Consider the following 25,061-nt stretch of genomic DNA (forward strand, 5'->3'; position numbering starts at 1 on the left):
GCTCCTGACTCCTCCAGCTCGTATCAGATATTGCAGAGGATGAAGTCATTCACAGACAATGAACAGACACACATTTTTTGTAGCTGCAGACTTCCAAAGGTCCAGTGTGTACTTAACATCCTGAAAGCTTCCTTTTTTAATTCTTGTAAATTTCCTTCACTTTTCGGAACAAACCAAAGACACAAAACACACACCAAAAGCATCAAATACACTGTGAACAGGTTTACAAGTAGAGCAAATTATTGTTTTATTCATGAGCATCAAACAATCGTAAATATTTGCGGCCTCCATGCTTGTGTGAAAATAGTAGCATAAATTTCTTAATACCTATGTAAGGCTGATAGAAGTAACTGGAACAGCTTTAGCAAATTTTAAAGTCTTTGAAGAAGGACAGGAATTAATTTGCTTAATAGAGTCATTGGACCAAGTAATCACTTATCAGTTAACAGGTGATTTGGATGGAGTTACGGTTCAAGCTGATCGATTCCTTCTACATTCACATGCAGAGACACAGCAAAACACGTTGTGCTGGGGTTTTGCAGCGCACATCCTCCAGAAAAATGACTGTTAAGGGTTTGGGTTCCTCCACATCTTCTTCAGATAATTAGTAAATGAGTGCAAGACTGTTTCTTGAAATCTGTTGCTGTGGAATACCCATAAAGGGACAAACTGCAGGACACGTGCCTTCCGAATAATCAAGCAAAAACAATACAAAGGCAAAAGGTTATCAAAATCTCATGAAAGAAATCAGCAGAGTGTTCAGGAAGGCAAGAGAAAAGCAAAGGCTTTGACTTTATACTTTCAGTGTGTATGTTTCTCTTAGAAGGTAATGTTCATTCCTCTGAGTTTTCAGTAAATATATTTTCTTCCCTATACTTTTATTTAATGCTCATCATTAACAGCTGACACATATAAATATTTATCCTGGTTTTGTTAGCTTAGTATCCTAAGGAAATTATGTTCGTGTGATAGCACAGTCTGGTTTTGTGTTTTTCCCCTTCCCCATTAATTACTTTTTAATATGCTGGCCAATTTCTGTAAAAAAGTAGGGGTCTCAGAACTATTTCTTATGTAAACAGGCAGCTCGTAAAAGCATAAAGACTAACCAAATATCAAACTGAGCTGAGCTCTACACACAAAAGTGGAGAAAGCCACACTGTACTGCTAACTATGCTTTACTTGTGTATTCCTCCCTTCAGGGTTTACTGGTGTCATATTAGCCTCAACAACCTGTTCACCGTTTCTTATTTATGTCCAACCTTAAGGCCCCTGGAATCAGTCAGGAGAACTTGCTGAGCTTAGACAATTCTGATTCAGCCTTTGGGAGCCATTTACACACTATCAAATTCAATTACCAGCACTTCATGAGCTAAACATCCGAAAACTTCATCTCCAAAGGTGACATATTGCAGTGATTCGCTCACGAACTCTTCTGCTGTCTTTGTAATAAGATCAGGTTTTTGGTACCTTGTCATTGGAGTAGAAACACCATAAGGAGTTACTACCTAAAATAAGAAGTCATAACAACAGCGTAATGTCATCTAACCCTTACACAGGGCCATTCACTCTGAGGAATACCATAGCATCTGACAAATTATGACACATATTTGCAATGGATTAAGGCACTATGTGGAATGATACCATGGTGGAATAAGGGGAGAAGCTGCCTACAGGGAGGAGACAGTTTTCAGAGGGTGGCCCGGCACTTCACCGGGGATGGAAACGTTATACAGATTTAGGCATCTCAGATATTACTGAAGAAATATTCTTTGTTTCCTTGATTTCCTAAAATTAAGGAAATAAGGCAAGATATAATAATAATAATACCTGTATAATAATTCCCTTTGCCTTATATTCTGCTTGTAGTGCTTTGGAGAAAGTGCTTATAAAAGCCTAAAACAAAACAAAACAGAAACAAACAAACAAACAAAAACAACAAAATAATATCAGCTTGGGAAATGAAGTACTCTCACAGATACTCACAAATATATGAGAACAGGTTCTTAACAAAAAAGTCCAAGCATCACACAACCTAAGGCACAGAACAGTGATGAAAACCACAGAAACAAACTTTTCGAGACACAGTTTCTGCTGGGGCACATGATCAATGGCAAAATTGACTCTTATCTGCACCAGAAAAGATGGACCCTGGCATTGACCCAAGCCAGACATCAATCAAGTACTGACTGGGCTGAAAACTTTGTCACATTTAAATATCTGAATGCCATTATTCTCGTTATTGTTTCATGTGGCTCTCATCTCTGACTGACACCTGCACTCTCAGTTCAATGCTTACACTGCTGTCTTGCAATAAAAAAGGGGAGTGAAATATAACTCATGCTTTCAGTGTAAAAATATTAGCACAGCCTACAGATAGGATCTTCAAAGTCAGGTACTTGAGAATTTGGGGGTTCTTTAGCTTCAGCTGTTAAGATTTACCTTTTGAAGAGAACACCATGAAGAGTACACATATACTAACTTATTTGTGTAGAAATTAAGTATCTCTCAAGACAGATTTCAGGAGTCAGATGTTTGGGAAATATTAAGAAAATTGGCAATCTTGGATCACTCCTCTGCAATTAGAAATATAAAAGTCCTACTAAAGAGGAAAAATGTCAGTGTTTCAAAGTCATCATTCGATGGGTCTTACAATTTAAACACCAATAATGTTGTGATAGTGCATGAAGCATCAGTACACTGACAAATAAAATAGTTCCTTTTCAGGGCACTAGGGAAAAAAAAAAAAAAGAAAAAATTAAAGATACTCAAGAATGAAAAAAGTAAAAATAATACAAACAATGTACCATATCACTTTGAAACCATAAGGAAGTAAAATTGTCTGGTTTTAATGTAGTTCAAATTTGGAGTAATAAGAACCTTACATTAAAAACAGAAAAAATAATATTAGACTTTCTTACCAAGAATAATTAGCTTATTCTTACCAAGCTGAACTTTATGTTCAAGCAAATATTGTTGGAATCTTCCATTTGAAGCAAACCTGAGCTAAGCAAGTTGCTTCTTCAGTGAAAATCATTTACTCCTCATTTTTTATAAAAAGCTGTGAGGCTTAAATTCAGAGCAAAATTTTAAAGTGAAATCTATGAAGTCAGGCAACTCACCACCCACATACCAAGAATTTTCTTGGTTCCATAAGCAAAACCTAGCATTTTTATGCATCTACACTTTTGAGTAAACTAGCTGAGACAGCAGGGTAAAAGTCATCATTTCCTGGAACGAGGGCAGATTGCAAGCACTGGCATAATAGTATTTAAGCAAAGGCATAATTCTGTTCTAGTGATCAGATATACCTTCAACTGGATTTCATTTACATAGCTTCCCTGATTCTTAGCTCTCAACTAGTGCTATTTTACATTACTTCGTTATTTCAGCAGAGCAACATAGGTTTAAACCCTGAAAACTTGTCCCTGTGTTGCTGATTGATAGAAATGTGTTGGTAACACTTGGTGGGGGTTTCTTTATGAAGCAATGAGACAGACTTACCTTAGAAGCTGAGTACATTGTGTATAGTGGACAAGGGAAAGTACCCAAACCGGAGGACAGATTCAGAATAAGACCTTTCCGTCTGAAATTCAATTTAAACAGTTACATTCAGTTTACGTTTGACAGTATTGTAGTATAAGCCTGCACAAGTGGAAAACAGCCTCTTTTTTCTGAGAAGGCAAAGATCTCCTATTATACTGTAGACTACACTTTCAAAGACCCAATTTTTATGGTTTTGTTAGGTGCAATTAAATCTAAACCAGCTAGGAACAATGTCATAAGTGAAATTTAAATGCCTAGTGCAATCAGAACCATGGGAACATTGTACACGCTATTGTACATCTAACAGAGAAAAAAAAATGCCATCAGTGGAAAGATTTTATGCTTCTAAGTAATTGGTTGGTCCCCTTTGCTCCTTAGCCAGCACATTCTTTCTCCTGCTCCTGGCATCTGTTGTTTTAGCTTTCCTATTCACAATTCCCTGTACAAATCACTAAAAACAATTCATTCAGCAACAACCAGGAAAAAAAAACAAACCAAAACAATTAAACACTAAGAGCTTGTTTTGTTGCCAAACAAAGAACATGCACTAGCCTCTAAAATGCAGTAGTTAATGATATTTTCTAAAAGCTCCATCTGAAGATCTTAACATCTCCTTTAAGGACCCCCATGTCTAAATTACACAATGTATTAAAAACAAAAAAGGGATCCTTAATTGCATAGCTGAATTAATCTCTCTTATGTAGTACAGGTATTTTCAGAGCTTGAAAAGCATTATTCCAAGCACAGCTACCACTCTTAGAAGAAGAAGACATTCTATTCAAATGCCATTTAAGAAATGGCTTAACTGGACCCATCCCACTCCATTTTATTTCTGCAACGCCTTCATGTTTTTACTGCACACAGACCTATATTTTGTATTTTTTGTCTTGTTCTACAACTGACTGTTTGTGGCAATTCCTATCATTCATTCACACAGCACTAGCAGCAGAAGAACTCTTACTGATTGACATACTGTAAAAGTGCAGAAGTTAATAGTGAAAAAGCACAGCTACAACTGAATAAACTGGAGGTAACAGCTAAAAGCTATTGTAAGGTCTAGGAAAAAAACAGTTTTACCTTGACTCCATTTGTTTCAAAATCATTTTTGTCATCTGTAAGATAAGTATGTTAACAACTATATCCATTCTCCCCTTTTCTGATTTCATTTTTTAACTAATCTTGCTTTATTCACAAGATATCAATTGCTTGAACAGTTCAAAGTTTTGGAAGACATTTTAAAAATGTTAATAACCTGAAAATCATCTGAATTGTCAAAGAAAAACAAACCAAACAAACAAACACACAAAAAACAAACCTAAAACCAAACCCAACCCCCCCAACGTTTAGTCTTCTAAGCAGTGAAAGTCTTTTGCTTCTCCAAAGCTTTTCAACAGTTTCTGAATTTTGTCATTCTTCACTACTGAATTATAACTGTAAGGAGAAAGTCAAATTCATAGTGGTTTTTCATTTTTGCTGCTGGCTCTACCTGGATTAGAAAAAGCAGAAATCTGTGAAAAGACAAGTATTTTTTTTTATGCCACCAAAAATAGCTTTAGGATTTTAGTAATGAAAAGTAGTGCAAATGAATGTTGCACATTAATTCAGTACTTACTAATTCCCTATTTTTTTTGATAGTGCCATTGTACACATCGTGGTAGCAGGAGCAGGGTGTGGTTCACAAGTTTATTTTCAGAAAGGGTGGCAATGGGCCACATCAGCTTGGGTAAAGAGGGATTTCCAAGTGGAAAACCTGCAAAGGTCCTCCTTTTGCAGTGCTGCATTTATCACCCACATCTGTGGAAGCCAGGAACACCTGGAGTTGGGCATCCTAATGCATGGTGAGCAGGATTCTGGCAGGAATTAAGCCAGGGAGGAGGGCAGGGGGGAACAAATAGAAGGTGATTTGGACCTAACTATGAGGAATGCTGATTAGCAGCATGACTTCTTCTTTGTGTTTTGGAGGAAGGTGAATGTTCATGGAAGACTGAAAAAGATGCATTGCAGCAGTGGGGGAAAGGAATCCCCAGGTCCTGGTGAAGCAGAAGATGTGGATTCTGAGGTATGTGTAAATCTGGAAATGATAAATGGAAACACTTTTTTTATCTGGACTGAGAGGGTACAAAATGTTCGCCTGTTTTTGTGAGGTGTGTATATATATATAGCAATCAAGTACTGCAGATTTTGCTATTTTTTTGACACGTAAATAGGATAAAACCTGGGAGCAGAAAGTTCACCAAACTACCTTATAGAAGAATTTGTTTCAGTTGACTAATATTATGTGATTTACTATCTGAAGTCATCAAGCAGCAGTACAAATTTGTGATATAAAGTTTGCTAACCAAAGAAAGACAAAATCTGTTGATAATTTTCATGCCATGTTTAGAAAGATATTAACCAAGGTTGAGATGAACTGCAAAGCTCTTGTCCTACTCTTGTTCATGTTAACATACTGCTTGCAAACAGCAGAGCAATACCAATCTTAATCACTCTTGGAAAGCATGGAATACTAACTACTAACAGTTCTTGTAGGAAAGCAGCCAACCAAAATTAGCACCAAGAGGTAAAGTACAGAACTGGGAGTCAGCTCCTTCAGTTTTTGTGCTTCACTGATACTAAATATTCTGTAAAATAACATTAAAATATTATTATAAAAATAAATATTCTGGTTTTTCAGAACAGAATGGCGATCAAAGGAAAAAAGGCAAGAGTACGGTACAGAAAAAGCCGAACTGCAGATCTTCTTGCCTTGAAGATTTTGATTCTGAAACAAATCTGTTTACCGAAACAAACATGGTTTGCAACATGTTTCAGCTGCAGTGTAACAATATGTTTCAACCAAGAACTGTGTTAAAATGTTTCCAGTCAGCTAAATGAAAATATTTCACAGGCCCTAGGAGCAGATAAGGCCCTTACAATAGTGCTGACATTCCTACTGAAAATTGCTGTCTGCTGAAAAATTAAATGAAAATGCAAAGGAAAGCTGGTTGGACACTCTGTGTGGGACTCTTTTCCCAATAAACTGCATTGCAGATGTAACATAGATGCGAGTGTGTCACATACCTTTGTAACAGAAATAATGTTGCAGTTGACAAGGCTCTGCATGAAGCAAAGAAACAGTTAAGTTCATAGCTAACTCACAGGGAGTTTGCAATTCATCCAGGTAAGACAGCTGACAATTCCAACTGAAAAGCCTTTTAGCAAGGCAGTTGCTTTTAGAGCTGCTTAGCTTGCCTCAGATTGTCACTGGCTGCCCCTGTGCTGTGGGACAGTCAAAGGCAGGTAAATCCTGATTTATTTTATTTTAAACATGGCATGCAAATCTGCTTTGCATCCACTTGATTCCATGCCTTCCATTTTGCACGTCTGGACAGTGCTGGCAGTAGCAAACCAAAATGGATGCACACGGGCAACAAATCATGGATGTGCCGGGCAGACAGTGGGTGGCTCTCAATGACAGAGGTACACTGCGCTGCAACAGCACTGCCATGTAGAGATGCCCTCCCAAGACCCGCACCAAACACAGGTCATACCAGACATGCCATCATGTGACTGCAGGTCAGAGTGAAGCAGCCAGCTTGTGGACCTCCTATGTGTAATAGTTTATAATATATAGATTGACTGGATCCCAAAACAGGCACTAGCGAGAAATATGTTTAGAAATTCTGTGTTGTTCTTTTTTTTCATGGCTAATACTATAGAGGTAAATAACAATAAGTCAATGAAAAATGTGATCACATCCTAAATACTGTCAAACTATTCTACATGTGTAAATTAATTAATTCATTCCAAAAGTAAACTGTATTTTAAAGAGGTTTCTTTTTTTTTTTTTTTTTTTTTCACATACTTAGATGATGGTGCTCCAAAGAAAGTAAGCTTTCATAATACTAACAATAACCCAATACTTCAGCTGTGGCTGAAGTGACAGGCTTGACCCCATTATATTACAAGTCAGCCCTGAGCCAGAGGGGCTGCTGACCCCTCCTACAACCTGTCCAGCTGCACAGTCTTCCCCTATCACTGGGCGCTTGCTACAGTTTAGCTGAAATCTACCATTGTGTGTCTCTTGTAAGTTCTTCCAAGCATGAAAACCGAATCAAACTATACTCCTTCAGGATGGGTTCTTTTCCCACTCAACTGAACAGTTAAATACGCACTGATTTTAGCAGGGGCAAAATCTGTCCCTTGTTAAATGGAATTACAATTCCTCATTGTTATATTGAAAGTAGAAACCCACAGAGTAATCCTACCTCATCTATGTCTGATCCATTAAGGAAACGGCATGGAAGAGGATTATGAAGCATTCCAACATTGTTAACTAATCAAAGGAAATATAATGATAAGAACCAAATCTAGACAAAACGCATAGTTCAGCTAGTTAAACAAATGGCTTCTCCTCAAGGCCCAGAAGCTTTTGAGTTGTATGCGAATAGAAATGCTGTTTAACATCGACTCTTGTTCTCATGAAGTCATCAATAGTAATCACTCCTGATTCAGGGAATGAAAAACCAGTCTGTTGCTATAGTTTGGGGGTTTGTTTGGTTTTGGGTTTTGCTGTTGTTGTTTCATTTGTTTCACTATTAAGAGGATTATTTTCTTCACAAGGAAAGAAAACCAAACCAAAAAGAATGCCCCTCCTAAAACCATGTTTTCATTGTTGCTGCCTGTATTATACCAATTAGTGTTAGCCACAAGCTCGTTTCAGATTGAATATAAGAATTGTACATAGTTGCAAAACAACCAAGAGTGAAAATGAATTTATTGAGGCCAAATAGGGAAGAAGTCACCCCACAAACTAAATGCTGTTTGTAAAGCAGCAGAAGAGGTTTCACAGTGAAGAAGCCACAGCACAGAGAAACAAGAAGCCTTTGGAGAATCCTAACTCACTTTTAAAACTTGTTCACAAAAAGTAATGCTCAAATGCATTAGGCAGCTGCATGCTTGGTTTTAAATGTTGGCTAACAAGCTCTTATGACACATCATTTGTACAATTCTGTGTTTAATACACTGCAGCCATAAAATACCCTTCAATTAGCAGATCTTGATGACTCACCCAGAACACCAATATCCAAGCCTTGCAGATTTTTTTCAATGTTCTCATATACTGAATTTTTAGTGAAATCAGCTTGTATAATCTTCACCTTTTGACCTGTGGTTTGCTCTGTAATTAAGGAAAGAAAAAAAAAAAAAAAATGAAAATCCTTTTGTATCTACCCAGAGAGAGGGAGAGCTGAAATTAAGTAATGAGAAAAAATCAGAGGTCTCATTCAGTAATGCCTGCTGTATAGTACGCAATTGTTTCAATTTTCTTACTTTCAGAAATATCACAACACAAGCAAAGCATTCCCACTGTACTCAGTTGTTTTCAGGGAAATTGCCTGGCATATATAAGATGAATTTATGCCCTGAAATCTGTGGAAGTTCCCTCACAAAATAGAAACACCATCTGGACCTTCAGTAAGGAAAAAAAAATCCCAGAAATAAACAACACAGGACTTCTTCCTCTGGTCATCATAATATTTATAACTGAACACTATCAGCACATGTTAGGCAAGTGAATGTGGGAGCCAGGTCCTCTACATAAGCACTGTTTTGCAGAACAGTTTAGAAGTGTTTCCATGTATAAGATGAACATTTTAACAAGCAGAGCTTGTTTTTTCATGTAGGAGGAGGACAAAACAGGGCTGAATGTGAAACAGTATTTTTTGCATTATTTCCAAACAATTCCTCTCTTATTTTCACATTTTCACTCTCCTAGGCTGAACTTTCCCCAGAATTTTGCAGGACTAAAAGGCATTTTAGGGAGGGTATGACTTGAATTTTACAAGGTCAATTTACACAGAAGGGGAAATATGTGTGATTTGTCCAGTGTCTTTGCAATGCAGGAGTGGAGCCCAGCTGTACATTACCATTTTTCTCAGCAGTTTATTTATTGCTGTTCATACTTTCAATGAAGTTTCATAAGGAAAAGAGGTAGAGGCTCTTATTTACTCATTTTTAAAGGCAAGGTTTTCCTTTAAAGGGGCCCAATAACTAGATGTTCACATTGTAAATTCTTGCTACTAAATCTGCTTTCAAGTTTTATGGGCAACCTGAAATCCAGATGAAGTTTGCTGAAAAAGTGAGAGGCAAAGCTTGGAAAGGTCAATAGATGATTGGGTTTCAGACTCGGTGCAAGTGGCAGAAACTCAGTTGCATGGGTCTTGTTTGGGAAACTGTCTCTGTTTGTTTGGATGCTGATTTTATCATACAGGCAACAGAGAGCATTGCCTTGAATAGGAATCGGTTTTGATGTTTTCCATGCAGTAATCTTGCTTTACCCCTTGGTGAACATTGAGAACTTAGGAAGAGGCCTTGCACCAGCTCCCACTGGAGAGCAAGGTTAGCAAAAAGCTGGCTTTGGGTCCAGCAGGCCAGTTTGCAACAAAACACAGCCTCTGCTGGAGGATGAGAGAAAGCTGTTCCCTCCCAGTTTTTCCTACTTGCTCCTTAATATACTACAAGTCTTGACCACCTTATGCTACTCAGGTAATGCAAGCACTTTGAGGAAACAGCAGGTGCTCTGACTCCAGATCTGAAATGTTCACTGCCCTTTTTCTTGCCCACTTTCCAAGCTGGTGTTGTGTGAATGAAAGGGACAAAACACCCTTTGAAGCTTCAACATATAAAAGCTATTCTAGTGGTAAATGACCCCCTCATGGTCCCAGGCTGGTGAATGGTACAACTATAAGGAAAAGGACATTGTGAGATAAATGCAGTGAGTGGGAAAGGACAGCAACAGCTGGAGTGGACACCTGTGGTGACCTTGTGGTTGAAGAGCTCTATAAACAAAATGAGATGGTCTTAAAAGCTGTAGTGATGTTGTAGCCATATTGCTCGAGGGCAATCAGAAGGGCAGCCAAAACTAGAGCAACATAAAAATGAGGATCAAACAAAACGTTTGTACTTTCTCTGTGTCCCCTTGTCTGTATCAGACTGCACTGCTGCAACCAGCACTGTCAGCCAGCAAACAAGTACTCCAGATGACTTTCCTCTGTCTCATTTAACAATAAAACAATATATGAAAAAACAATAAAACTATCATGCTGATAAATGAATTATCCAGGGATAGCCCTTCAGAAAATGGTAACAATTCTGCAAAGGAGAGAGCCAAAAAATAATTTCCAATGTTTCTGATGTCTATAATTCTCTGCGACAAAGATTTATGAATACACAAGCCATTCCACTCTTTTGAAAAGTCTTAAGCTTGCCAGAAACAGAAAGCCTAGGTTTTCAAATATCAGGACAGTTTATTGACTATGTTAAAAATGAGCAGAAAACTAATTTCAGTCAAATGAAAAACTTGAGCTGAGTTGTTTAATCCAATTTGTTATAAAATATATCATTAAGAAGGATACATCTAATGCCTTCTGACCTCAGGCCACTTGGGAATCCCGCTTGTCAGATAGGATAATATGCTGTCTTTTGAAATTGATCAGGAATAGAATAAATCAGTGTGAAGCATGAAGTTGGTTAGGACATGCAGTGTGCCAGAAACTCTCATTTTCTATTTAGAGAGTTATGAAGATCTTCTGAAAACCTGAGGTTACAAAATGAATGCCCGAGTGACACAGAACTGATCTTTCTAGAAAGAGGAGACCCTTTTGAAGTACTGTAAGAAAACTTGAATATCACAGAATGGCTGGGGTTGGAAGGGACCTCTGGAGAACACCTAGTCCAAACCTCCTGCTAAAGCAGGTTGCAAGGGGTTACATCCAAGTGGGTTTTTAATGTCTCCAGAGAAGGAGACTCCACAACAGCCCTGGGCAGCCTGTTCCAGTGCTGTCACTCTCAAAGTAAAGAAATTTCTCCATGTGTTCAGATGGAGTTTCCTGCATTTCGGTTTTTGCCCATTGCCCCTTCTCCTGTCACTGACCACCACTAAAAAGAGAGGCACCATCGTTTTGACACCCACCCTTAAGATATTTGTATGCACTGATCAGATACCCCAGAGCCTTCTCTTCTCCAGGCTAAACAGGCCCAACTGCCTCAGCCTTTCCTCATAAGAGAGGTGTTCCAGACCCCTAAACATCTTTGTAGCCTTCTGCTGGATCCTTTCGAGTAGTTCCATGTCCTTCCTGTACTAAGGAGCCCAGAACTGGATACAGTACTCCAGATATGGCCTCACCAGGACAGAGTAGAGGGGGAGGATCATCTCCCTCTACCTGCTGGCCACAGGTCATGATGTGAGAAGTGCTTAGAACAAGATGGACATTCTTATTCAGTGGAAATTTGCAGAGAGAAGAGCAAAATGAGAGTTACTTAAATAAGAGAAAGAAGTTACAAAACAATAAATTTAAGACTGGGCAGAAATAAAAAAACTTTCATGTTAAATTATAAAGCACAAGTTCTGGCTACATTTTGAAAGTTTTTTTTTGACAAATGCATCTTCTCAGAAATATAAGCTAACATGGTTTCAGAAATAACAGGAAAACAGAGAAGAAACAAAAAGAATGAGGGTAAAAGCAGAACTGCAAGTGATGATAGAAAGTACCACTGAAGACAAACTCAATGAAAACCAAAATGAAATTAGCAAAACAAACTAACCAACCAAAACCAATCCAACAAAAAAACCCAACACATCCCTCCCCACCAAAAAAAAAAGAAAAAAAAACCCACCCCCCAAAAAAACTCAAAAACAAATGAAAACAAAACAAAACAACAACAACAAAAAAACTAACTAACTAACAAACAAATCCCAAATGAACAACAAAAAAGTTGTTACTGTACCAGAGCACTCAGGAAATCGATCAAGTGCTCTTTTATGGAGTAATGCAGAAGACTGGGAAAGAATCTTGAGCATTAGCACTTTACCTCAAGGGATCAGCAAGACACAACAGGAGTTTTGGCAACCCTTGAGGATGAAGGAAAGATGTGCCAAGTGAGTTGTTTCATGCTAATCAGTGATTTCAGTTTGTTACTTGCTTAGCTCTTGAAGCAGGAAGGACAAGAGAAGCAGAGGACACAGACTACAACAGATTGGAAACAACCTATAACAGAGGGGACAGCTAAATGAATTAGCACCTGTGCAGGTCATAGTGGGAGCAAGGCACATTTGATTCCAGACTGTGTGAGGTGATTTTTTTTTAATGCACTACTTTGCTCGATATTAACAGGAATAATTTCAGGAGGAAGAAGTAGATAAAATACTTCCTGCATCATCAAACTCAAATTCATTAACACCACCAAAACCTGGACACCCTTGTTGTGAATAATTTTTGCGTTTTACAGAAGTGGGGATTTTTGTTTGGCATTAGCACAAAAAGAGTAATCCTGGTTGTATATTGATCATAAGGTATAGCTTCTCAATGAGGACCTACCTTTGCCTGTAGAGAAGAAATAAAATAAGTGTGCAGTTAATACATTCCATCCTAAAATCACAGAATCATAGAACAGTTTGGCTTGGATCATCTAGTTCCAGCCCCCTGCTATGGACAGGCATGCATCACACTAAACAATTTCTAATCTCCTGGTACTATGGTTTGATCAATGTTTTCACAACCACTGTGCTAAATGGGTTAAATGAGCAGTACACCTGGTGTGATAGTCCTCTCGTCTGCCCTCCATAAGACTTACTTCCTTATCTTTTATCTCATTCTAAAAGAGCTTTCGAGACTGAATGGGTGGAAATTTGGTTTTCAATTCCAGTGCTTCTCTAGAGAAATGTTTTTCTTGCTGAGGATTTCTGCCTACTCCAGCTTTGAGAGCTGTTCTCAGGCACACTTTTGGCCTGTAGAACCAGGAAAGCCAAACGCTGAGATCTCTGAAATTACCCACAGTTTAGGCTCTTTTAATTTCTCTTGTTCAGTACTCCAGAGGAATGTGACAGTATGATTAGGCAAATAATGTTATCAGTTTGAAGAGGGAGGCAAGTCTTAAATTATGATGTCCAAGTGACTGCAAAAAGATACGTGGTATAGCTGTTAAGAAAAAGGAAACAAGAGTAACATGTTCAGTCTTGCAACAAATTCACACAGCCTGCAAAAAACTTTCTGTGCCCTAATCTAGTTCAGGGTAGTGATAGCTGCTTGGAGTGAGATGCTGCTTGTTAAAGCAGTATAGAAAGTCAGAGTTAGAAAATTGTGAAAACTGTATAATCATTCTGGATAAGTTCCTGTTGCATATTTGTTTTCCGTTGTTTATTTACTGACATAACATCACAGGAAGTTTAATTTTTTTTTCCTTCACAATGACTGCTCAGCTAAATTACAGTAAAGCCTGAATCTGAAAGTCGGAACTAGTGGAACATTTCCAAAGCTTTACCATAAGACCACATCCAGAGCTCCCTGTTGATTTTAATGGCATCCAGGTCATATAATCTATGCTTTTCATCACTCTATCTTCCTCTCTTTCCCTTTGTTTGTGCCACCTACTTGTTATGCACTCATTGCCAACCTGACACAATAAATAACAGAAGAGTCACTCTGGGCTTCTACCAAAACCCACCAAAAGCAATGGAAAGGTCTCACTGGGGTTTGCCACCAATTTCAGCAAGCTCTGGGGAAAAATCTTTATGGTCACAACCAAGCTGAACATACTGCAGCCTAATCAATGTAGCCTGAGCTGCTGGGGTCAAACCATCCACCTACCCACACCTTCGATTACATGGATAACACTGCTGCTGTCAGTAAAGCTTCCTGACATGCAAGAAGTCATGGGTCAGTTCTGCACAGGCATAGGAGTGTTTGCAGGGTTGGCTATCTCAGAGTACCTTTCAGGACATGGCAAGTACTTCATCACACACTGCTACACAATTCAGCACAGTAATTAAGAAAGTGGCCAGTGGATGGCCTTACAATAAATTATAGTCCAATGGAATTTACAGTATGTCATCTTTCCACCCCTTCACCATGTTTTCTCTTAGCTATGTTAGTGTCAGGAATCTTTTTGTTTCCATTCTTTGCTTCTGGTTTTAATTTACAATGCAAAGAAACTAAAAACTCTTTAGCTTTTATTTCTTCAGGTTTTTAGTATTGTAATTCTTTAACAATCATAGCTGCAAAGAAATGCAACAATGGCACCAGAGCTGACCTAATTGTCACAGAAATTATTTTTTTTATGGCTGTTTATTTAAGAGGGGCTAGTGTAGGCCATAGTCACATTGACCTCATAGATATCACTGCTTATAGCAAGTTGGTGCTTTCCTCCTCTGACACCTGTTGCTTCTCAGCAAAACAAGTTTATCCCTGGAAAAAAAAAAAGAAGAAGGAAAATTGGATGGAAATTTTCAGGGTCAAATCTTTGATTTTGGTAGCAGCAGGTTCAGATATTAGAGACTTTTTCACCCACTTACAGTCTGCCATGTCCCTGAAAGATGCCCTGCTGTCACTGGACCTGATACTCTGCTGGAGTCAGCTGCTAAGCCTGCTTAAAGGTAATTCCTGACAGAGGTGTAGTTTTGGAGTGACACATGCTTCACATAAGAACCTGTGAATGAGGGAATCTGGTGGGTAGAAGCCATGTATAGAAAAAGAGACAGTGGAAAGAGCAACCTTGATTTCAGCAATCTTTAAAGTTAATGGAGGATAGAAACTCATTTGACTCCTAAATAAAACCTAACCATGAATTTTAATGTGTTTTAACAATCCATTTCCCATTGTAAATGGCTAATTTCTTCCAAAGAAAGGGAACATTAATTCTAAACTAATTCCAAATATACACTATTTAATTGCTTTATCAAAAACCAAATATAACTTGAAAACCTTAAAAAAACTGCCAAACAAACTAAATTCAGACAGGAACCTTAATTTCAATTTTATTCCTCCTTTGCTATGTCCAAAAATTAGCCTAAATGTAATCTTACTTTTCCAAGTTTAAACCATTTCATAGATGCCTCCAATGACTCTAGTATTGCATCTCCTTTGCCCCGAAGATTTTAAAGGCAGATAAAACCAGTAAAGAATACACGTTCACTTTTTTTATCAAACCCATCTCACTGATTGAATGATAGAACACATTTTTAAAGCAATCCATGATCAGAAGCGTTCAAGCAACATGGTAATACCAGAATCATGTTTAGTGCTAGAGCAATGCCTGGGGGCCTACTGAACTAGACACTGTACAAAGGGAAGAGACCCCCAGCTCCCTGTAAATCCACTCTGATAAACAGGAAGATGAGACAAACACTTACCAACTTCAATGGCTGCTCTCTGTAGTTTTTCAAGAGTTCTGCTTATCATAACTACATTTAATCCACGTTTTGCCAGCTACAAGAAAGGAATATGAGAGTTGTTAGGAAACAGTAAGGTGATAAGAATCTTTCAATTTTTTCCAATCCTACAATATAAGCAATCACAGAGTTTTTAAATTTGCTTTCATTTACCTGTCATCTGCCTAATGGGTAAACAACAGATATTAAATCCAGGCCAAACAGTAAACAGTATTCCAAAACATCTCCTTAATTGAGTAATCTTGGACCCTTACAAGGCATACATGCAGTCAAACCCCAATAACATGTACAAAAATAAAAATACTGAGCCAATTTCAAATGAACGCATGTCTGCAGTTAAAACAAACATGACATTTCCCAGAAACACATTTTTATTTCTACTTGGATCTCAGAGCCCAAATATATTGATGACATCATAGTAATTTTACAACATCACCTTCCATCCTTATCTTTTTCTTCTGAGGAAGTAGATTACATATATTGAATTGAAGGCTTGAGAGTTTGAAAGGGATTGAACCTTATTCATATTTTTAACAGAAATCAAATATGATAGATTTTAACTGTTTCTTTCTTTAGATGCAAACAAACAAAACAAAAGCCAACAAAAAAAAAAAACACCCAAAAAACACCACCAAAAGACCAAAACCAACCAATCAAAAAAACCACCACAAAACAAATAAATAAAAAAAAAAAAGAAGAAGAAACAAGGAAAACAGATGAAATCTGTGCTTAAAACCTCAAAATACAATGCCACAAATGTACATCCACAAAGATATTGGCAATAGTTGAAGTTTATACCTATGAATACTATTTAATACAGCATTCTGTTTATAGTCAGCTTGGTATTATCATGTGCAGAACAAATGCAGAACAAATAGAGAATGTTTTTCTCCTGTTTTCCCAAAGCATCCCATTCCCATCAGTTAAAAAGTCTGAGGTAAAACCTGAAGGACAAATGTGGTCCCAGCTTTTGAAAACGGATTATCAGAAAAATGGAAGATAAATGGAGTTGTGTGCATGAAGAAAGAAAAGATAAAGCTGAAAAAAAACCCATGCCCATGAGAGCAAGGAGAAAGAACTGGATTAGCCAGCACTAAGATAAAGCCAATGCCATCTGAAAGCACAAGGTTTTCTTAGAAGAAGAAACTTACTGGTGAAGGCCACACACTGAAGACCCATTCGTTTCCACAGCTGATGCCCTGCAATGATTTCTGCTTAAAGCTATTTAAGTGAAAAAGTTTGTCCCATTTGGCTCTTCTGAAACAGTGCAGAGAATGTTAAGGAATAAGGACCTTTGTTCAAAAATTCACTACATTGAGAGTACAAGGGGAAGACTGCCCATTAAATGCATCAGCCACAATCATTTGTGTTTTTAGCATAAAGACCAAGTTCAAAATTCTGTGCTTTTGGAGACCCTTTAACATAATTGACTGGTGCTCCAAAGAGACCTGCACAGACTTAGAGACACTCAGGAGTTTCAAAAGCTTAAGGGCTCCATTTGAAGTTCCCAGGAAGAGAACTCTAATTGCCTACATAGAGGCAGCAGATTTCCCTTTGTCCACAGCAAGCTTGACTCAAGCCATTTCCAATTGGAGGCATGGTCTCCGTTTCCACGGTCATTGCCACTTGGGAGTGTTAGTTGGGTTTAATTTAATTTCTGTGCCTTCAGACACAAAAGTAAATACCACCCAATGTCATATACAAAATAAAAACAAAGTTCTGCTTCACTGGGCTTGTCAGTATCATCTCACTTAGGTCTCTGTATTTCACTTGGTAGAATAATATCTCCTAAGTAAAAAAATATTCCTTTTGCTAAGATTACATTGTACTTCAGCTAAAAATTCATGTTTGTGGCAAATTGTTAACTGCTGTACTCCAGACTAAGCAGAAGTATAATGCTGTAATAACCATTTCTGGAGGCAAAAGAAGCTACACCTGACTATTCCTTTTTGCTTCCTTGCCCACATACAAAATGCACACCTTTATCAGAAATAGGTTTTGTAGGACATTATGAGATTCAAACGCACTCTCACACAAAGAACTGTGTTTAGAAAAGAAATTCCTGGCCATCCACTGGAAAAGTTAAATCAGGTTTAACTCTGCTGCATTTCAAATAAAGGTAACTTTTAATGTAGATGTCTTTAGCACAAAACATATTCTGAACATAGAAAGGCTTTGATGTTAGAGGATGGTATTGCCCCTCACACTTAAGAACAAGCCCTAGCTTCCACCACTGTGTAACGTGAATCTGCTTGTGTTAGGAAACCCTGACTCCCAGTGGCAAAGGACTAAAATGCTCCTGCACCTCTGCCAAAATGTTGCCAGCCATAATAAATTATGACAACTTAGCATTTAGAAATGGGGCTAATAATGAAGAAAGATCAAGCAGGATCTGCACACTGGAGTCTTGCAAACTCATGGTTAAAAAATTTAAGCCTACATTAAATTATTACAAAGTCACTCTGCATTTTCTAGTATGATTTTGCAGCTCAGTCTGAGGCAAAATTTTAATCAATAAAGCTTTATGAAAGGCAAGACACGGATTTTAGATTCAACCGATGCATGTAACTGCTACAGTTACTCTGATAAATTGGTTATATTCTACATGAATAATTAGATGTAATACTTTAAAAATTCTTAAAAATGCTTTATGGGATCTGTAGCCACCTACTGTAAATTTCTACCTATTACAAAAGAGATTCATCTCCAGGAGTAAGCTGATATGTCCTCAGTGCTTCACCCCTTTTTTTCCTTCCCTGAGGTTCACACCTTTAGGATGTCTATGATTCAAATATTTCAACCTCTTTTGGTCCAGCAAACCAGAACTGAAACAAAAGGGCAGAAGAATTCTGCAATCTTTCTGCCAGCTATGCGCCTGTGCCACACAAGTAGAAGGGCAGTATTTCCAGGGTAAATCCAAGAGCAAGTGGAGAAATTAGAATATGCTTCCAACTGGAGTGGAAGAGCTCACATCATATTTATCTTGTATTATACTGCTGGTAATACTATGCTCAATTTCAGGAAATGAAATGAAGGTTTAAGATTTGAGGAACTGTTGTATTAACAAATGAGTGCAGTGCCTGTCTCAAGATGGTCTGCTAATGCATTCATTAAAAGCAAGAACTGGCCTGAGTTATGACAGAGTTATGAACCATTAACAATAACAAAAATGGTGACCATATAAGCCACCAACACCCTCCTTGTGCCCTGATGTCAGATGAGAAGTGTGCAGGGCCTAAACCATAAATCTCTGAGTACAGCATGGTCTCATCCATAAACCCAGTACGTTTGAAGTTCTAAGTCAGTAACAGATCCTAAAGCCCATCTTTAGTTATTACATCAGAAAAACAGAAGAAACAAGACTGCACTGATACCTGAATCGCTAACAATTTAGTAGAGATGTGACAGTCTAGCAGCACACTAGGTTTTGTTCCTTGGTTTTGTTCCTTGTCATAAGTCTGGTGAGTCTAAACTCTATCAGCTCAAGAACTAACAGACCGAATCTAACAGACACCTAGCTTTTGAAATGAGCATAGCAAACTAGACCCAAAACCCCAGTGCTCTGACATCAGAGCAGTCAGTTAAATGGTCACGGTCGTTAAGCTCAAAAAGGTCAGTCGTTCAGAAGCACCCTGATATTCTAGAAATACAGACAGCCTCCATGGAAGCCAGCTCTTGAGCTTAATAGACTTTGCAGAGACCTTTATCTAGTCATAAACCTTGAAAATTAGGGTACTGAACCAGTAAATATTACAATCTCTGAGTGTGCCTCAATCTGTTGGCTCCTACCTAATGAACCGCCTACTTTCATTTCCACATGAAAGGGCAGAGAAAGCCACATCATGCTAGCCTTCTAAAACACAAGAGCTGCTCTTCTTAGCCTCCTGTACCATATTCTACCACCAAGCACAGAGCCCTTACGTTTTTGTGTACTGCTATCAGCCCACGCCTGAGCTCAGGATGTCAGAAAGAAATTCATCACTTTGCGTCAGAGCTCAGACACTAGAACAGTCACTGTGGTCATCAAATAAGGCTTGACTTCACATCAGCCCATACCACCAGAGGAACCTATGCCAGAAGAACATCAGAGAATTTCATATCCTGACATCAGACCAGCAAGACAGCAGTGCTGAGCCAGGAACTCCAAAGGCACACAGATACTAAAACAGCAGGGTCAGATTTATTTATCCACAGGCCACACAAAAAGTGTGCTTTGACCTCAGCCAGCAAGATGACATGCCAAGCTATGAGCTCACGTGGTGTGGGTTTGGGATCTGCCCCACAGAGCAGTAGCTGAGCACAGTTTTATCAAAGGGACCACCTGGAGAGGAAGGTACATCTCAGCATGGATAAAGATGGCTCTCAGTCATCCCACAAAAGCCAAAAATAATGAAGAAATGTCCCACAAAATCCAGTCAGTTCCAGCCAAGACTTTTTGTGATTTTTTTCAGGTTTTTGGTGCTTTGTGTTTTTTCTTTCAATTTTTTTTTTGTTTGTTTGTTTGGGTTTTTTACACAGTAGTTGTTTTGTCTTTTCTCATGGTAAAAAGCAGCCATTTTCATGCTACAGCTGGCATTTAAAATAAGATTTACTCTTGCATAACCCATACAGCACAAAAGAAGCAGAACAATATTGTGGTTTAACACAGAGGCTTTGATCTAGACATTCACAGGTTCCTGCAGCCTTCACATGGATAAAATATCGCCAGGTGCTCACACACAAAATGAGTTCAGCAAGCTGCACATACAAATGGCTACACTTGGTGCTAAGTAAATATTCAAGCATTTCTGACTATTTCTTCCCCTGTCTTGATCCCATCCCATTCCCCAAGACCTATGTATTCATCAGACTCTTTCCATTTGTCCATCACTACAGCAACTCAGTGAGTAGACAAGGTGACAATATTATCCTTTCTCTCCCATGGGAAAGCCTGTGATCTTTATCACAACTATGCCAAATGTTCAACAATAATACCTGGTATTTGTGCTTCCTACATTCAATGCACTTTCAAAAGGAGTTATTGTATTGCCATTCCCAGTAATGAAAATCATAAAGCAGGTGCTGAAACAATGCACATACTTTGCAAGTCTAGCTTAATCCTGTAAATCAATTCAAAAGCCAACTTACTTTCCTGTGAGGTCTATTTTATAATTTATGAGCAGATTGCATCACAGCTAAACTCTTGATTATTGTTAGAGAATCATAAGATGATTTGGATTGGAAGGGACCTTAAAGCTCATCCAGTTCCAATCCCCCTGCCATGGGCAAGGACACCTTCCACTAGACGAGGTAGCTCAAAGCCCCATACAACCTGGCCTTGAACACTGCCAGGGATGGGGCAGCCAAAGCTTCCCTGGGCAACCTGTGCCAGTGTCTCACTACCCTCACAAGAAAGAACTTCTTCCTAAGATCCAATCTAAATTGCCTGTCTTTCAGTTCAAAGCCATGCTCCATCTCTTGCCACAACATGCCCTTGTAAAAAGTCTCTCTCCAGCTTTCTTGTTGGCCCCCTGTAGATATTGGAAGACTTTTTTAAGACTCCCAAGAGCCTTCTCCAGACAGAACAATTCTGGCTCTCTCAGTCTGTCTTCATAGGAGAGGTGCTCCAGCCCTCTGATCATCTTTGTGGCCTCCTCTGGACTTACTCAAGCAAGTCCATGTCACTCTTGTATTGAGGGCCCCACAGCTGCGCACAATACTCCAGGTGAGGTCTCACAAGAGCTGAGTAGAGGGGCAGGATCACCTCCTTTGACCTGCTGGTCACGCTGCTTTTGATGCAGCCCAGGATACAGTTGGCTTTCTGGGCTGCAAGTGCACACTGAAGCCAGCTCATGTTAAGTTTCTCATCAATCAGCACCCCCAAGTCCTTCTCTTCAAGTTTAGCTTCTAGAAAAGGAGCCAGTCACTATCACTAATACCAAGGCTGGTGCAGGACAGTACAAGATCACCCTGCCTTCAGTGCTGGTGAGCACAGTTGAACAGAAAGGGACTGCTGTAGTGACTCTGCACAGCAGCAGCCACAGGACCAGCACAGAGCTCCTCCTTCCTCCTGCAGCTCCAAGAGCTATCAATCCATAATTAAACCATTAGGTTTCCTTATAATTTCTGAAACCTGCAGTTTATATAAATTTATAGAGATTTCTTCGTTATATTTTGTTTCACATATATCATTCAAAATATGTTTTCAAGTGTGAAGGCTAGAAAACTACATTTTGTATGCTAAAGATGAACCACCCCACTGGAAGTCAGAAAACATATTAGCTGCAAAACTGGGGGAAAAAAGGACAATTTAGGAGACTTCCTACCCTGGAAGGCAATGTGAAATCTTTATGATTTCCTTGGTCTGATGAGACTGTTGTGAAATGAATTACTTTCCTCTGAAATGCTGCACCTGTTTCCTTTTGAAAGTTGATAAATGCCATTCTGCATACAGGGGAGAAGGATCAGCACCGTGTTTGTCGCAGTGCCTTTGAATCCTAGAGTGATTACACTAACTTGCAGAAACCGATGAAGGGGTAGCATTTGCCATTTTGTTAAAGTAAACTTAAGGGTGAGTAATCTATCTTACCTCAAAGGAATATGCTCTTCCAAGCCCTTCTCCTGCTCCTGTGACCACTGAAGAAAGTAAAAAGAAGAATAAAGATTACATTTGAAGCTCTGCTTTAACTTGTTCTTCTGTATCATCTGAGTGAGTTTGCGTCCTAAATGCTATACTGAAGAACAGAATCAATCTTCTCTTAAAAAAAAGAGTTCCTTGTGACCTTGTCATCATTTTGTTGCTTCATTTAGTGTTTTCTGTCTGCAAAGCAAATCCCTCCCCACAGTAATGTATCCAACGCAGTAGATAGTTATTACTATTATTTTCAGCGGATCGAAACCAAGCAACAAGTCAATTGCAGCCATTGCTTCAGCAACAAGTCAGTTGCCGAAGAAGGGGTAGAATTTTTTTCCATACACATATTTTTACAAGTTCTGCTTTGCAAGCTTTTCATTTATATGCTGGTGGCAGAATGGTAGGAGATATGGACTTCTTGGTGACTAAAGCTGATGCAAGAATTTCTGTCACAAAAAAAATCTGTCTGTAAGGAAACATCACAGCAAACTTGCCACCATCTATAAAATGCTCTTCCTTCAGAGCTGTCCTACTCAGGTTTACTTCTGGCTTTAGCATTACTAGGAAAGTAAACAAGCTTTGGCATTTGTAACGCAAACTAAACTTTAAATATTACACAAACGAATGCCAAAGAGGAAAGAAAATCCTTATCAACTTAGAAATAAAGAAATAAAGTAGGAAAGCACCAAAGAAATTCCAAGGTAAACCTTGGAAGGTTTCAAAGCAAAAAGGAAAATTGTCTGATATAAAAAAATGTGGATAAGGTCTTTTAAATAGCAAGAGACACTGAGGAAAAAGTGATTTTGAATCATTAGGTTTGTTGCCAATAGGAAAGCAACTACTCTCTCATTTCACAGAGAAGAGAGAGCCCTCAGTGAAGCAACAGTGGATCTTTAGCTTTCTAGCAGAATCACAGATGAAATGCAATTGTCCATTGGGAAATAAACTTTAACTTTCATAATTCCCAGGATCACATGTGCCAGTAAATCATCCAAGCCTTATGAATTTTACTGGGCCCAGATGACTTTATGTTTACAAAAAACAGAGAGCATAAAAGGTCCATGAAAAGAAACAAGTCTCCCAACCTTCAGTGGAAACAAAGATTTTACACAGGAAGTCCCACGTGCTGCTCCCCTCCTCACACATAAGAGAGGTCCTTTCCTTATTTAAATCAAAACAAGACCTACATATTGCTTCAGAAGCAGCTATTATTCAGGCAGGTCTTTTGCACAGGGGTGGATTTCATTTCTGACTAATCCACTGTGAGATATGCTTATTAAGGAGGTATTCAATCCTGTTTAATGCGGGGGAAAAGAATGAAGTGCAAACATGCTGTTTGGGTCACTTTTTAACAAGATGTCACCATCAATGACATGTGTAGCCCAGGAACTCAGAAACAGTTATACCTGTTCATTTTTGCTTCATACTGATGATCTAACAAGCTTTAGAAAAACATCAATGAACAGTAGGAAGAAAAAGGTGTATATTAAATATTTCTGTTGTTTTATGAGAATGCATAATATCTTTTAAAAAGTACTGCCAAGTTGCAGCCTTTGAAGTTTTTAGGCTAAATTGGAATTGGTTGTTAACGGTACCAGTAAGGATAGCTCAGCCGTCTGGAAAAATAAAACCAAAACATGGGAGCAACCTCCCCAGGAACAAAGAAAAGTTGCTTTGAAAAATTGGAGTCCATATGCTAGACATAAACTAGTTGCTTCACATATCAGGAAACTGAGAATATAGGCAATGCTATTAAAACGAAAGCATTTGCAGTAGAGAAAAAAAAACAGTCGGAATGGAAAAAGAATTCTCACCAGGTGTGTGAGCTGTTGCCAGTTTGACTATTTTTCTATTCTCACCAAGTATGCAAAACCTGGTGTCTCATAAACCTAAAGTTACTAGGAGAAAAGAAAAAGAAATTAAGAAAACCACACCTAGTGGAAACTGTGGTTTGACCTTAAGGGATAGGGAAAGGAAATGCAAGGAAAACTGCTCCTGATTAGTAATTTAACAATCCACTACTTAGTTACAAGAAAAAGAAGGTGAAGAAATTTCCTTTACCTGCCCATTCTCCCATCGACCGAAAGAAAGTCTGAGGCACAGCACTCCATGTATGTGGGAAAATGTATTTCATAAATCTGATGCATTTTACCAGAACATAGAAACAGATCAGACCTCCAATAAGAGTGAATAGCTGATGCTGGAATGCTTCCATGGTGAGCAAGTATGAATCAGTCGCTTTCTCCCTGGGAAATGCCTCCTTCCAGTGAGCTGCTAGTCTCCGAACACTGGCAGAGTAGTGAGAAGTCTAATCTAATCACGTGATTTTGCTCTTCAACAGAATGTCCAGGGTTTAGATTAGAAAAACATCTACGCTACACCCAAATCTGTAAACTGCTGAAAAAAATTCAAACTAAACAATTTTAAACAAAAGGTTTCACTGCTTTTCTGGAAACTACCCAAGAACAAAAAGAAAAAAATATTTTTTATTGTTATTTAGTAATCCTAGAGACTGAAGATGTGTCCAAACCAAAGCCTTGGATAGGAATACTACAAACCTTGGGGATAACAACATCAGCACTACTTTTTACAACAAAGAGTTAAACTCTAGCCCAGCCATTTACAGGGCAAGTTTACACTGAAACCAGAAGAATAGATTTATCTACAAATTCAAAAACAAAGTAATAAAAGGTTACACAA

At 38.5% G+C, this 25,061-nt stretch overlaps 1 protein-coding gene across 1 annotated transcript; it reads right to left on the reverse strand.

Annotated features, from left to right (window-relative positions):
• Positions 1 to 288: 288 nt before the first annotated feature.
• On the reverse strand, positions 289 to 24,861 carry HSD17B3 (hydroxysteroid 17-beta dehydrogenase 3). The gene is made up of 11 exons (XM_061456375.1): positions 24,423 to 24,861; positions 22,317 to 22,363; positions 15,710 to 15,785; positions 8,594 to 8,701; positions 7,791 to 7,858; positions 6,604 to 6,639; positions 4,621 to 4,655; positions 3,502 to 3,583; positions 1,828 to 1,893; positions 1,356 to 1,505; positions 289 to 684 (listed from the first exon to the last, which is right to left on the reverse strand). Exons 1-11 carry the CDS (start codon positions 24,574 to 24,576, stop codon positions 568 to 570), a joined length of 939 nt encoding a protein of 312 aa, XP_061312359.1. The 5' UTR covers positions 24,577 to 24,861; the 3' UTR covers positions 289 to 567.
• Positions 24,862 to 25,061: the final 200 nt, after the last annotated feature.

Source organism: Pezoporus flaviventris, unplaced genomic scaffold (genome assembly GCF_033815535.1).
Source record: "Pezoporus flaviventris isolate CSIRO_AGI_PZ_B2104156 unplaced genomic scaffold, CSIRO_AGI_Pfla_v1 ptg000022l, whole genome shotgun sequence".
NCBI lineage: Eukaryota > Metazoa > Chordata > Aves > Psittaciformes > Psittacidae > Pezoporus > Pezoporus flaviventris.

What these genes read in the sequence shown, in the direction of transcription:
- HSD17B3 (XM_061456375.1), bottom strand. Translation starts at nt 24,576, where the DNA reads ATGGAAGCATTCCAGCATCAGCTATTCACTCTTATTGGAGGTCTGATC. An exon ending in TTGAAACAAATGGAGTCAAG is followed by an intron (nt 3,584 to 4,620) that starts GTAAAACTGTTT and finishes ATTGAATTTCAG; the next exon opens with ACGGAAAGGTCTTATTCTGA. An exon ending in CAAAGGGAATTATTATACAG is followed by an intron (nt 1,506 to 1,827) that starts GTATTATTATTA and finishes TTCTTATTTTAG; the next exon opens with GTAGTAACTCCTTATGGTGT.